This window comes from Eumetopias jubatus, unplaced genomic scaffold, assembly GCF_037043125.1.
Source record: "Eumetopias jubatus isolate StellerSeaLion01/CBP00866 unplaced genomic scaffold, mEumJub1_p1.0 scaffold_9, whole genome shotgun sequence".
Lineage (NCBI taxonomy): Eukaryota > Metazoa > Chordata > Mammalia > Carnivora > Otariidae > Eumetopias > Eumetopias jubatus.
In genome coordinates, this window is record NW_028274815.1 from 26,294,262 (window position 1) to 26,309,338 (window position 15,077).

At 33.0% G+C, this 15,077-nt stretch overlaps 1 protein-coding gene across 3 annotated transcripts in view; it reads right to left on the reverse strand.

Annotated features, from left to right (window-relative positions):
- Nucleotides 1-6,089: 6,089 nt before the first annotated feature.
- The window catches only part of MEMO1 (mediator of cell motility 1), a 118,519-nt gene continuing 109,531 nt past the window's right edge, over nt 6,090-15,077 (reverse strand). For all 3 annotated transcript variants that reach the window (XM_028117193.2, XM_028117192.2, XM_028117194.2), the window contains 2 exons: nt 7,993-8,097; nt 6,090-6,652 (listed from right to left, as the gene is read on the reverse strand). In XM_028117193.2, the coding sequence (XP_027972994.1) occupies nt 6,521-6,652; nt 7,993-8,097 (237 nt within the window). In that variant the 3' untranslated portion in view covers nt 6,090-6,520. The remainder of the gene's footprint in view (nt 6,653-7,992; nt 8,098-15,077) is intronic.

Genomic DNA, 15,077 nt, shown 5'->3' on the forward strand with positions numbered 1-15,077 from the left:
ATTATTGTCATAAAAAAATCAAAGGTGGAAAGGAGTTATATTATTCAATTCTAACTCACGTTAATAAAGAAATAAACTCTGCTCTGGGAAAGAGGAGTGACTTGTTCCAGGAAATCACTGGCAACTCACCGGCAAATCTAAAACTGAATTCCAGTGAAAAAGAATCCATACTATCTTTCTACCTGAGAGTTAGCTGAACATGTCACTGGGCAAGCAGCTAAAGCGGATTTTAATTCATTGTTTTTAAAACTTTATACCACTTTTAAATGTCAGTAAACACCAAAAGATATTGCAAAATATGAAGCTAAGAACCATGGGCCAGTGGTTTCAAATTTACCAGATCACTTACACTACCATTCATTTCATTTGGCACTACAAAGAGCCTAGGAATATTAAATTCTACCATCTTTTAAAATTAGTAAGGAAGCTGGTTTCCACAATTAAAAAATGAAAATGGAAAAAGCCAATTAAAAAAGTGTTTCCAATTAAAAGGTTTATGCTTTCCTGTCCTTCAGAAAACACTTCATATGAAGATTGCCTTTTGTTCTCCTTGCTTTAAAATTCATCAAAATTGAACATATGCAGCCGAATGTCTATTATGTTAGATTCGAATGGATAAATTTTAAATGGAAAGAAAACTTCTCAGAAAAAAATTTCCATTTATAAAATTGTTAAGCTAAAAATACTTTTATTCAATCTAGTTCAACAGTCTCAGCATTTAATTTAAAAATTCACCAAACTGCCATTCATGTCATTCGTATATTATTCTAGGTTTTTTCAGTTTTCATCACATTTTAGTACTTTTTGCTTAAATGTATAAAACATCACATTCAGTAAACAATTCAGAGAATATTGTGGTCAGAAAAATTAAAATATTTTCCAAAGGTTGCACTGGCAGATTTAAAGACCAGAACTCAGGTCTTGCTCATAGCAGAATACACTTGGTCTTCAATAGCTTAATAATGGTATTTATATGCTCTTTGGTTTCATTATTATTAGGACGACAGGAAAGAAACAGGACTATAGCTAGTGAAGTTACAACCTCACTACACAGTATGAAATATGCATTTGAACATAACTACAATTTATAATGAAAAACCAACTGTATTATATTATGGCTTTCAAAATCAGAAAACTGGCTTTTAAAGTTTTTTTCTATTATTTTATAGTGTGAAGGCCAAAACCTTATATTAGAATTAAACACACACATACACAATTAATGTGATACATCTTGGGCACAAACCACTCTGAAATCCCCAGAGAACCTTTAAATAAATGACAAATCTAAAACTCTAAAATTACTCACACAGTACCCCAACTAGCAGCATGTATCAATAAACTCATGATAGGCAAACAAATTCCATCCACAACAGTGACTTTGAAAAGGCAGAAATGCCAGTTACCAGCATCACCTGAGGGTACTGTTACCAAATGATTAGCACAGTGATCACAGTGTGACACTCCACTCAGCTGTATTTACAGGGTAAAAGAGAAAGAAGGCAGAGAGAATTTACCTGCCAGCTCCTCTTGGTTCCCTTCCTAATATTCAGGTATAAAAAGAGCAAGCTCCTTTAAGACCCTTTTCTGCTACGGATATGGCTCTGTCTTAATGTTCAAGAAGCACATGCTTAAGAAAGTAAAGTCACTGATTTGAAGACCAACCGAAATTTATTTTAGTAAATAGAAACTTCTAGCTTGTATTTAAATGTTTTAACTAAAACAAAAGTATACTATTATTCTAAGAGTCCAGTGTTCCACCACTAACAAGTAACAATCATCAATTTATAATCAATGTTGTTAGTGTTAAATGATCAAAATCAATTTTTATTTAAAAATTATTGCCCTTAATAAGTTTATACACACGAAATAAATTGCATTTTATTTGTACTAATTCCATTAGCTTTTTTTCAGCTTGGTGTTCCATAATTTTAGATCTATACCAATAATATACGCAGGTGATACTGATGCTGACAGCACAGGATACTATTTTGAGAACCACTGGTCTAGCTTTTGAGTACTTCTAATGTTTTTTGAGGACAGAGCTTATTTGCATTTAGAAATTCTCATATAGAACATTAAATGTGGAACCAGAAACTTCCATTTCTTAATTTTCCCATCTAGAACAACAAAGAAAACTTCTGTTTCTTCCTATACATGGTAGTCACTCAAGTATTTGGGGGGGGGGACTTCCTCTCTTTAAACTTATCTTCTCCAAAATGAGTATTATCAATTTCTTTGATTGCATCCCACTCTCCATAGCACTCAGGCCTTTCATCATTCTAGATGCCTCCCTATGAACACTATAGTTCATAATGTCCCTCTTAATATGTGGCACTTAACAATTTAACACAATTATATTAAAGTTTCAGACTGAATGTCAGAGTGCATGCCTGCTACTCAGTATTAGTTCCATAACCACATTATGTCTTTCAGCAACCATACCATAGCGCTTCCCAACTGCCAGTGTATGGACTAATACTACTCTTTGATGAAGTTTTCTTTGATCCAGAGTAAATGAAAATAGAAGAGTATAGTAATCTTTCCATCAACTTAAAGTTGTTCAAGTTAAATAATTCTTTTTTATTCTGGGTTTATGTCCTTCCTAAATATTGAGGGTTGGGGTTAGGGGGCTAAATATTAAGGGACAGTGATGGAAGATGGTAGTTATTTTTCCAAAGTCTTTACATAGAAAAAGAGAGTCTCACATTTCACAGTCTCTCTTAAATTACTGGCCTATGTCCCAGAATACTCAAGAACAAAGGTTCATCTCATCCATCCTCTAGTACTGTCTAGGTAGCCAAGTGCTTAGAATAATTTCTTTAATTTGCAGCAACTAATCACAACCTCATCACTCTTTTGATTAATTTACAGCAGCAAAGCAAACCTCCTAGTGGGCTTCAGCAAATAAAAGGGCTTCAAAGTGCTTTAACACTAGTTCCTAAGACTTCCTCATTTTCTTTACCCACTTCCCATTTCCCTTTATAATTCTAAATAACACTCAAACCCAGTGAAGTACACTACATCAAATTAAGAGAGGGCTAGGAAGGTAGAAACTTACAATCATTTTTTGCAGTCTAAATTGCTAGCCAATAATTTGAACTATAAGTAAACTATACCATCTAGGACAGGGGACATCAAACTATGGCCCATGGACCGAATCCAGCTGTCTTTTTGTGTAAATAGAGTTTGACTGAAACAGAGCCACACCGACTCATGTACACACTTGCCGATGACTGCTTTTGTGGTACAACAGCAAAGATGAATAGTTGGGACAGAGACCATACGGCCTGCAAAATCCAAAATATTTAGTATCTGGTCTTTCACACAAAACATTTGACAACCTCTTATCTAGAGCAATGAACTATTTACCACCAAAGAAAACTTTCTGACCTGCAACAATAATGAGTGACTAACTCAGGACATACCATCCATATTGGAGTGTCTAAATATGAACACTGGAATATCTGAATAGTCCTTTATCCTACTCTGTATGAAGATTTGTTGCCCACCCAAGACAAAGCATTCACTTACCTGCTCACTGAGCTAATCTTTAACATACATTTCTCAAGGACTCACTAGCAGAATAGTGAAGAATCCATGAATATACTGCTCTGTGCAATCTACGGTTAAAAAAAAGTTGCTGCAAGTAACTCAAATGCATGTAATAAAGAAGAAACTGTACAGAACCACATAATAATTTCCTTTACATTTTAGATTTCAAATACAAAACACTTCTAAGGCACTTAAAGTAGAAAAGCTTACGTTCAACAATTTAGGTAATATTAACTGCATTAAATAATGCAAATTAATTTCCCTTTTGTGTTAAAAAAAGATTTTCATTTTTATGTATGTAGAGTTGAAATCAAGATAAAACTTCTAATTTAATCATGTAGCTTTTTAACATTCTACAATGTGCTTAAAAGATCACCTACACATTTTACAGATGAGAATGTCTGGATAAAACATGAAATATTTATGTAAGAGAACTAATTAGTGGCACAGACAGAACTATAACTCAGTACTCAACTATCAGTTTGGAACTCTTTCTACTTCATGACGGAGTATGAAAGATATGCTCGTATTCTAGGAAAGGGTGGAGTGATGTTGAAATATTCTAGACTTTTAAATGTACAGTAAACATATTCACAGGGGTATAGTCCATTCAACCTAAGCAACCCTCTTGTGTTTTTTATTAATCAATCAACTATAAAATCACAGAAGGAAAAAACCTGATTCATGGTAAAGCCACTCTTATCAGAATGATGAAAAAGAACAACCAATTATATGCTTAACAAATTGTCAAAAATTAAAATAAATAATAATCAATAGTGGAGAAGGGGCAGTATGATGGGTACTCACATATTGCTAATTTGGTACAAACCTTCTGAAGGGTAATTTGGCCATACTTTAAAATGCCTAAAAAGTTCTCACCATCTAAAGCAATTATCCCACTCCCAGGAATATACCTTAAAGAATTAGTCTATTATAGAGTTCAAATTTTACAATTTTACAAAGATGTCCATCCCACTATTATTTATAATTGTGAAATATTAGAAACAATCTAATATCCAAAGAAAGAATTGGTTCCATCATGGTGTATATATTCATACAATAAAATATTAGGCAGCCATTTTTTAAAAATTACATTTTCAAAGACATGGGGAAGTACTTAGGAAGTTATAAAAAGTAGGGTATACAACTATATAGTCAGTATAATCTCAATTTGTTATTATGCACACACACAAACACATAAACACACTCATACATATAAATAGCATAGACAAAGACTGAGAGGAAATACAAAAAATATTAACAGTGTTATCTCTGGATAGTGAAATTGCAAGTAAGTTTTTTCTCTTCTTTATCCTTTTCAGTATTTTCTAAATTTTCTATTAATAATCATGTATCAGTTTTATACTCAGAAAATAATAAAAATTCACTCTGTAGTCAATTTTGAAATTTTTATAGTCTACATAATAAATAAGGAATAAATATTTATAGTACTCAAAAGTATACCTAAGTGATGGGAAATAAATCATTAATATGTAAGAGTATAATTTCCACATATGTATAGGTGGATAATTTTGAATCCAAAAGATAACATTATTTTTTCTCAATTCTGGAGTATAGAAAGTTGATATTTAGTAAATAAGAAACTCAAATCTTTAAATAAAATTGGTGCAAGGCATCTAAAAATTGTGCTATTCCGGCGTAACACTGAAGATACAAATGTTCTCCAATGTAATGTAGATACCCAGTGTTAGACTGAAATAGGTATAATCTAGTACATGCATGGTGGCCAATAATCAATCAAATTTTATATATATATATATATATATATATATATATATATATATATATATATATTTCCCCTCCTCAAAGTGACTAGAAATAGTCTATGCTAAAAAAAGAAATACAACACCATACCATTATTTTAGTTGGAAGAGCCGCACCAAAAATCATGACAAAAAATTTGTAGAACTATAAGAAAATCCAGTGGTTTTTTGTTTTTGTTACTGTTAATGATTTCTTGCTAAAAATTCAAGTAAGAGAGTCAAATTGCTTAAAGCACTAAGAAAGCATAGCAGTAGTGTATGGTCTGCAATGATTTGAAAATCACTAAGAACAGTCTTCAATGTTTCCTCATTTGCAGACTACTGCCTATCAAACACGATCTTTGAAGGAAAGGACTACATCTGTTCTTTTACCAATCTTGAATTTATATTCTCTTATAGTAATGACACAAAGTGATGTCACACACAAAAAGGCAAACTGTATGTAATTTTAAAAGCTAACTTTAAAATATGATTCTAATATCTGTGATAAAAAATCACATAAATATGTAAAATATAAAATACATCCTAACATATTTTTTACATGAGCTGAAGTTTACCACTTTTAACATAAAAATTCTGAGATGGAATTAATAAAAAAAACAATTTTCATATGTACCACAGAGCAATAAGTTTAAATCAGACTATTTTGAGTTGTGTAGCCCTTTATTAGCAACTAAAATAGAAGGTATCTGTTGTACAACACGGGTAGTAATTGACTATAACTGGAGATTTATTATATTCTAATACAGATCATTTATAAATGCAATTTCTTTATTAAAAAGCTTCCACCCTTTTTTTGTTTGTTTGTGTACAATTTGCAAAACTATTCTGAAAGCGGAATATATGTGCACAAGTCTGCAAAGAGTGCAAATTTAGGATATGGTAAATGCTTTACAAGTTACTTTCAAAACACTGTCTGCCACAATTGGGCCTTTACATTGCCATCTTTTTTGATCAAAATATTTTGATGCCAGCCTTCCTTCCACTGCCCTAAACTATAAAGCATTTTTAATGAGTTGAAATTAAGGAAGGACTACACCTACTAGAAAAGAAGAGAAGAAAGTTCTATTAGTTTGAGGTTTCAGAATCCCCCCAAACCAGGACCAGTATCTTGGTAAGGGCTAGGCTGGGACCCCGGACAGAGAATGAGTATGTGCAGGTGGCATCCCTGAGGATTCAGAGCTTCAGTGGACCGTGAGTGCTCCCGCTGCATAACTCACTGAACTGTCTTGCCAGTTTCTACACTGGCTTGACTGGGCATAATTCAAAAAGGAAAAGCTCATATTCATTCCATTCTTCTGGAGCTCTGTGATAGCCTAGGGGAAAAAAAAAATTGGTTACTACAGACCTCATAAAAAGTGAACACTCTTTGTGTTGGTGGCTTAACTTTGTCCACCTCACAGCTGAAGCCTAGATTTTTTACTCTTCTCTTGATTTGTTTCTTGAACTTCTTATTGCATCATATTAAATGGGAAAAAGAGAATTCCTTATTTCATTCTCTCAAAGAATGTCCCCTAATCTAACTTCTTGATAAATATCAGTCATCTCCCACCACACCTTTCTTATACTTAATAAAGCCACTGCAAGAAACATACACCTTTCTCTCTTTTCTCTAAACCAAATCATAGCCACTTCTGTCATGAAATCCTGGTCTCTTCTTTGTCTAACTCTGACTAAATTTGAAATATATATAAATTAATTTCCAGATCCAAGAGGTAAACCACGATTTTTATTTTAATTGTAGATTGGTTCACCATTTATTTTATTAAAATTTTATTTGATCCAACTCAGACTTTAGGAAATTAGTGTAGCTTACCTAGTTTAAATTTCAAGAATTAGTTTAAGCCCTTAACAGGCTTTTCTTCCAGTCAATACTGCTTTAGAGAAAACCATTCCTAAAAATCCACAATGTACTATCTTTCATATTACACTAAACACACTGTAGGGTAGGTTCCTGCCCTGAACTCTTCTAGACTAACATTACCTTCTCCATTATTTCTCTGCCTCTCCAAACAATGAACACATTATTGCTTCCTCCTCCCATTCCTGAGTGTACATGCACTTCTTCTTTATGAAAAAGTCTCACAGTTTCCTTCTGGAAAGCCACATTGTTTTATTTATTAGAGGAAAAATTAATATTATTATCTCTTTCAAAAATCCAAAACTTCTGCCTCTTACTATTATTTACATGAAATATTGTTTTTGTTGTAAAAAGAAAAACATATACATGCCATCTGTCTCATGTTACTAAATTATGAATATCTGAAGTTCAAGAACAGAATCTTCCATTTATTTTTTATAGAGTCTAGAACATTAAATAAAACCAAAAATTAATAAGGTTACTTATTACCAAGGGTTACTTTGATCTATATTTGTAAAGAACATATCGGAACTAGTTGTGAGTCAAGAGAAAAACTAGGTTTCTATTCTAAATATTTTTTTCTGTATTTAAAAGAAAGTATTGGCCTGTCTTCCAGTAACAACTTTATTCATGTTAGCAAAATATTGGAAAGCCAAATTATCTTAAAGGTACTAGAAAGAAAATTTACCTAAAACCAATGCTCATTAATAAGGTATCACAGATGATGACAATTAAGATATTTTGAAACATCATAGGGTCAAATGTTAAAAATCCAGGCTTCCTAAGGATACTCACATTTAATAACACCCCAATGGGATGTCTTCCACATATAGTATTATGGTATTTCTTCAAGTAATTGCTAAAAGATACAGGGTCTAATTGTTCTATAATACTCATACCCTAAAAAAAGAAGAGAAAAAGAAAATGAAAGAAAAAGAAAAAGGTACACAATTTATTATTTCCTAATTACATTTTAAAACCATTACTTAGAGTTAAACATCATAATTTTTCAATTAAGGAGAAGTAAAGAAAATACATTAAATAATCCTTGGGAAATATCAAACTCATTCATCAAAGGTAATCTCATTATAGTCAGCTCTCAACAATATGTACACTTCATTAACAGAAAACTTTCAGTCCTGTTTAGTTTTTTCTGACCTCCTGCTATTTTTCCACAACACCATCACCAGTTACCACTTAGCTCACAACCCTTAAACATTTCATAATTTTACATTTTTCTTATATAAATGTATTTACAAAAGTAAATCCATTGTGAAAATTAAATTTGCTATATGGCTGTTTTTTTCTCATAACCATCATATTCCTCCTACCATTGGCATAAATAATTAAGTTTACTGTAATTTAGCCAATCTCATAACATACACTTAAATATCAACAGTGTGCAAGGCATCTGAATTATCAGTACGTGATAAAAAGAAGATAACACTAAGAAAAAGGTTAACATATTTTCAATTAACTTAAAGCTCATAAAAAATAAATGCTCAAGCAAAATAGGCCTTTTAGGAACTTTTTTAAAGAAAGTATTGGCCTGTCTTCCACTAACAAATAACTTTATTCATGTAAGCAAAATAATGGAAAGCCAAATTATCTTAAAGGCTTTTTATCTCTTGGGGTGCTTGGGTGGCTGAGTCAGCTGAGCATCCAACTCTTGGTTTTGGCTCAGGTCATGATCTCAGGGTCCTGGAATTGAGCCTGGCCAAGGGTTCTGCACTCAGCAGGAAGTCTGCTTGAGATCTTCTCCCTCTGTCCCTCCCTACCTACCTCCCCATACCGCTCATTCTCTCTCTCTCTCAAATAAATCAATCTTAAAAAAAAAAAAAAAACTTTTTATCTCTTTATACTTCCAACTAGAATGCTTTATTTCTAAGATTTTAATCCAGGATCAAAAAATTTTAAGACTACTATTAAAACAACCACTCTGATTTGGACATTTATTCACACTAAATTCCATACCTTGCAAATGCATTCAAATAATGTGTTCATAATACAAGAACATAGAGCAACTTTAATCAAGCAAATAAATGAATGATTCTCATTCATTCACCAATTACCTTACCTTGTTTTCTTATTCGGGTACAATATTTTACATTTGTGTTCAACAAACTGGATTAACATACTCTGAGAGAAATGTAAATGGTGGTTTAACTAGGGAATCAACTGATCTATTTTGTGTGGTTTTTAAATTATATTTCAACATGTTTTAAAACAACTACAGTGGAAAAGCACCTAGAGTAATCAGATGAACGCTCATCTGAAAAATGATAGTAATCAGTAGGTGACATAAAAATACTGCAGTGGCAGCATCAAAATTTAATTTTATAAAGAACCTGTTTTCAGAGCATTCAAGTCATTCATAAACATCACACTTTCCTGCAAATACATCTGAAAGATAGGTATGTGCATGTAATCAACTTCCAACTGATTGCACATCAATTAGCCACTCTGAGATTTGTCCACAACCAGTGTTTAATGCTAAGCTGTTTTCCCCTGCAAACTAGGAGTCTTCCAGGTCAACAGTCTCCAGTGACATTTGGTGCAAATTCAGAGAAATATGAGCAAACTTAAAAATTAAACCTAAGATAAACAATTAGTATCATAATTCTGGTTCAAAGAATATCACACAATATATTTCTAAACCAAGTAGTAATGCAGAGATGGAGTTAAACAAATCTCTTCCACACATACGGATAGTCAAGATATAACTCCCTAAAGATGAAGGAACTGAGGCATAAATAAGGTTAAAAGCTTGCCTCTAAATTTCTAATCTGAGGCTCTTTCTCACTCACTAGTCTGCTTCATGCAGCATAAGAGACATACTAACAATTCTTTAAACACTCTCACAGCTATAATTGGTATATATATTTTAAGAGAACTTTCAATGTTCCTGGATAAAGTTTAGGACAGCTTACCTTAAATAGAACTCTACTCATTAATACATTATGTGACACTGAGGTTCTGATGTACGTGTTAATGTTAAAATCTTAAAGTACATTTTGAAGAAACTTACCACATTCATATACGGACATGAAAAATTCAAAGACAGGAAAACTAATGATCAAATTTGTTGAAAACAAAGAATTCAAGAAATTTCATATAGAAAGATATAAAATAAAGCTATGAATGTAGAGAAGACACTACTAAATAAAGTGTTTGAAATTAAGATATAATGGTTAAATTACAAGAGGGAAAAGAAAAAACTGAGATGATGGAAGTAAAGGGATTAAATTTAAATATTTAATTCCCTAAAGTGTGTTATGTACCTACTAGGGCAAGAATCAATTCCATTACAATCAATTCTCTGACAAATAGAGATAGTGAACGAGTATGCATTTTTATAAAGAAGGGATATAGAGAAAAAATAAGGCTTTTCTCATGAGTGAAATTCTCCAATTGGAAAATTCATAAAGTATGCAAACAACAGCAATAATGATTGAGAAAAAGGGCATCTATTAAGTAATGCAGAACACTGGCAATAATACTCTTGTATATATTTATATTTTGATGTTAACAATTTTTAAATTATAGTTACCAAAGTTCCAAGAAGATGAAAATGCTAATTTGATACTACTGCCAACTGCCAAAATTCCAAGATGAAGCAACAAAGTGCTTCTTCAATATGCTTAGTTAACTCTTCTATTACTTAAAATACTGAAGATATGATCAGTGAATCTAAAGTCCAGGTGATGGAAATCTTACCTAGGGGCCTAGCACATTGAGAATCTGTTCACATGACTTAAATCCAATATGAAGCAGTGAAGATCTAAGATACAAAGCAGATATCATAAACACCAAAAGCTGATATCCATCATGATTTGGGTTTCTGAGAAATTTAGGGGCTTCAGCAAGAAATCCTCAGATTGAAAGCTAACTCCCTACCTTGAGAGGTAAAGGGCAGAGGGAATCTATCATTATGCTGCCTCTCCAAGTAATGAGTGAAAGCTTGTAATGTTAAATCCCAAGTGGCAATCCTAAACTGAACAGTTTTAACTGACAGAGCTGCAAATTCAGGATTCTGATAAGACAACAAAGATCCTCCCTTTTAAAAAAGTTTACATATAGGGGTGCTGGATGGCTCAGTCGGTGAAGCATCTGCCTTTGGCTCAGGTCATGATCTCAGGGTCCTGGGATTGAGCCTGGCATGGGGCTCCCCTTCACTCAGTGGGAGTCTGTTTCTCCCTCTCACTCTCCCTCTATGCTCTTGCTCTCTCAAATAAATAAAATCTTAAAAAAATAAAAATAAAAAAGTTTATACATAATAAAATATTTAATTTAAATTTAACTTAATTTTAAATACTATCACCAGAAGGATTCTGCCTCTAAAGTAACAAACACAAAAAAGAAACAAAACTATTTGAGAGGACTTTAAGATAGAACTAGAACCATAGGTCTTTTTATTATACACACTTAATTAGTCACCGTATTATCAAGTCAGTAGGTCTCATTTTCTAAAGTAAGGATATATATTTATGTTGGAGAGATGGGTGTACATTTAGGTAGGCAAGGTGGGAAAAGGAAATATTCTGCTTTCTGTAAGAGGCATCAGAATAAAATCTTATGGTGAAAGAAATTTTATAGGGAAAAAAAAAAATCACCCTAAAGACAGTAGTGCTAAGAAGCAATATACTAATAAATAGCTATCTTAAAAGATATTATAAAACCTTACACCAAAGACTACTAAAGAAACTATTGGCCTGAGTTCAAGAAAGAAGTATGAGTAGACAAATCTGAACAATTTCACTTTCAAAAGAGTTGAAAGAAAGAAAAGTAGCTGAAGTTCAAATTAAATGAAGTGACTACTAATAAATTTGGAAGGAAAATACATCATAAGGATGACTACAATGAGATTTTCAGATTCTCTTTGCCAAATCATAAACAATTTGGCAATGTCCATAATGAAACACTGGTCTATATCAAAAGTGGCACAGAAAAAAAAAACATGATTATGTGATATATACATATAAAACATATACTTATGTACTTATGTATGATTAATATTTCCAGTATGTAATATCAAAAGTTCACAAAAATGAATTTCTTAAAATATGTTCTGCTTTGTAATCACTGAAATTACGAAGTTCTAATTACCAAAAACATGATCAGCAGCCAATACTATTATAACACTTTTAGAATCTCCTGTAACTAGTTACTTTTTTCCCACTTAAAACATTTGGAAGATCCAGTTTATTCTCCTATATATTTTTTCTTTACATATTTTTTTCACATAATTCAATTCCAAGATATTCAAATGCTAGAGATATAATTATTTTGTAATAAGAGGAACAGCTATTTTTATTTTGCTTTTGGAACATAGAAACACTTTTACTTATTTTAGTAACTATATTTAATAAGACTTTTCTGATAACAAAAAAAGAGCCAAAACTAATTAATACACTAATTTTGAAAAGATTATACCTAAGATTTTATACTTAAATTCAAACTTTCAAAATGTGTAACAATTACAATTCAGAACTGCTAACGTGTTTTAACACTCTATAATAGAGAACCATCCAACTATATTTGCTCTGAAAATACTGCATGTAGAAACTAAGATATTGGTTCTCAAATGAATGAAATTATTTATAACATAAAATGGCACTTTAGAAAAGGAATATACAGAGGGATATTCACCATTTGGTTATATAAATCAATTAAGAAAACATATTATATAAAGTTTAATAGTGAGTGCACATATATATAAACATACATATATATATAAACACACATACACGACTATGTGTATAGATCTAACCATTCTTATTATTTTAATCCACTTTAACCCCCAGAAGTGACATAACTTGAATTAAGAACATGCTAATAAAAGAACAGAACACTATGAGCCATTTAAAAATTCCATATAGAAACAGAAAGGGACCATAAAAATCAGTCTCCCAAGTCAAATATCATACCAAATATTAAATTGAAACATATTAACAAGAAGCAAATACTCAATATTCAGAAATTGTATTCCAGACTAAATAAAAATTTAAAAATTATACCCTGGTGATTTTGGACATCTAAAGTAAGGTAAATCAGATGCAGATTCAGAAATCAATATTAAACTTACTGGTTCTGTGTACCCTTTTTGAGCAAAAATTTCTAATTTCAAAGCTACCAGAAAAGGCAATAATCTTAGGAGAATTATGAGAATCATGCCAGTGGGTAAATGTTACCCTTTTTGCTCTCCCTCAAAGTAAGAAACCAAGGTCTATCTGTCTGATAATATACGTCAAGAAAGATAAGTAAAGCTAGCCCTCTTAATATAAACTATCAATATAGAATTAGAAGGCTAAAAGAATAGTTAAGTTTGGATGTTTATACATAACACACAGAATAATTAGAAAAATAATACTAAAGTGTTTAAATGTGACCACAGTTCTAAAGAGTTCCAAAGGATGCTATTATGTTCGGTGACTTCGGAGTACCAGGTAAACCAATGTTTTAGAGAAAACATCTCTCTGTGCTAAAAGCATCAATTCACGGATTTACAAATTTTTATGTGTGCAAAATTAAATGCTGCCTAATTAAAGCTGACAAATGATTTAAAGAGCTGAACAGAAAACAAGAGGAGATAAATAGGAAATTTGTTCTACTCAAAAGATTAGGGGCCATAGCAGGACAGTTCAAATTCACCTACAAAGCAAATTTAGGAGTAACAAGATGTTGGGACTCTTTGCATACTACCAGAAGGTGATCTCCAGGGGCACTATGGGCAAGTCTATTTTGAAAAAGCCCCACGGGTGATTGAAATTGTAAAGACAAGGTTAAGGATTACTAGAGTAGAGAATCTCCTCTCCGCCCTGGCTCTAATTACCATCTACATGTTACTTACTGAACTCCAGACCTCTCAAACTTACTGCAGGCCTCTTCCTCAGGCTTCCAACCAGTATAATTCCATAGCAAAGCCCTTCTGAAAATACTTCTGAAAGTGACCTCAAATCTACCAACTTCTTTCCATATCCACTAATGCCACCCCAGTCGAAGTTACTATCCTCTCCCCCACTAAGCTACTGCCCATGCCCACTGTTACTGCTCCTGGACCTGGTGCAGAATCCATTTTCTACACAACCACCAGACTGACCTTTAAAGTAATGTAACTAGGGGCTCCTGGGTGGCTCAGTTGGTTAAGCTCAGGTCATGATCCCAGGGTCCTCAGATCAAGCCCCACATCAGGCTTCCAGCTCAGCAGAGGAGTCCGCTTCTCCCTCTCCCTCTGTCCCTGCCCCCTCTTGTGCTCTCTGTCTTGGTCTCTCTCTCTCTCTCTCAAATAAATAAAATCATGAAAAAAATAAAATAAAATAAGGTAACTGCATCATTTCCGTGTACTCACCTACATTTCTTACCCTGGAATATAAAGCCCCACATGATTCGACCCCTGGCTATCCCTCTTGCCACAGCTTGTACCACTCTTACCCTTATGTACTGAATTCCTACAACACTGGCCTTTTTTTTTCCTTCTCTTCACACCCAGCCTCTTTCCCACCTTAAGGACTTTGCACAGGCAATTCCTTCAGTCCACAATATTCTTTCCTCTGATCTTTACTTGGTCTGCTCCTTCTTATCATCTCTACCTCGGTTTGTTTCTCCTCAGGGGAGTCTTTCTCCAATCATTTAACCACCAATCACTTGAATCATTCACTATTTCAAAACCCTTTCAGGGGCACCTGGGTGGCTCAGTTGGTTAAGTGACTGCCTTCGGCTCAGGTCATGATCCTGGAGTCCCGGGATCGAGTCCCGCATCGGGCTCCCTGCTCAGCGGGGAGTCTGCTTCTTCCTCTGACCCTCTTCCCTCTCGTGCTCTCTATCTCCCATTCTCTCTCTCTCAAATAAATAAATAAAATCTTAAAAAAAAAAACTTTTCA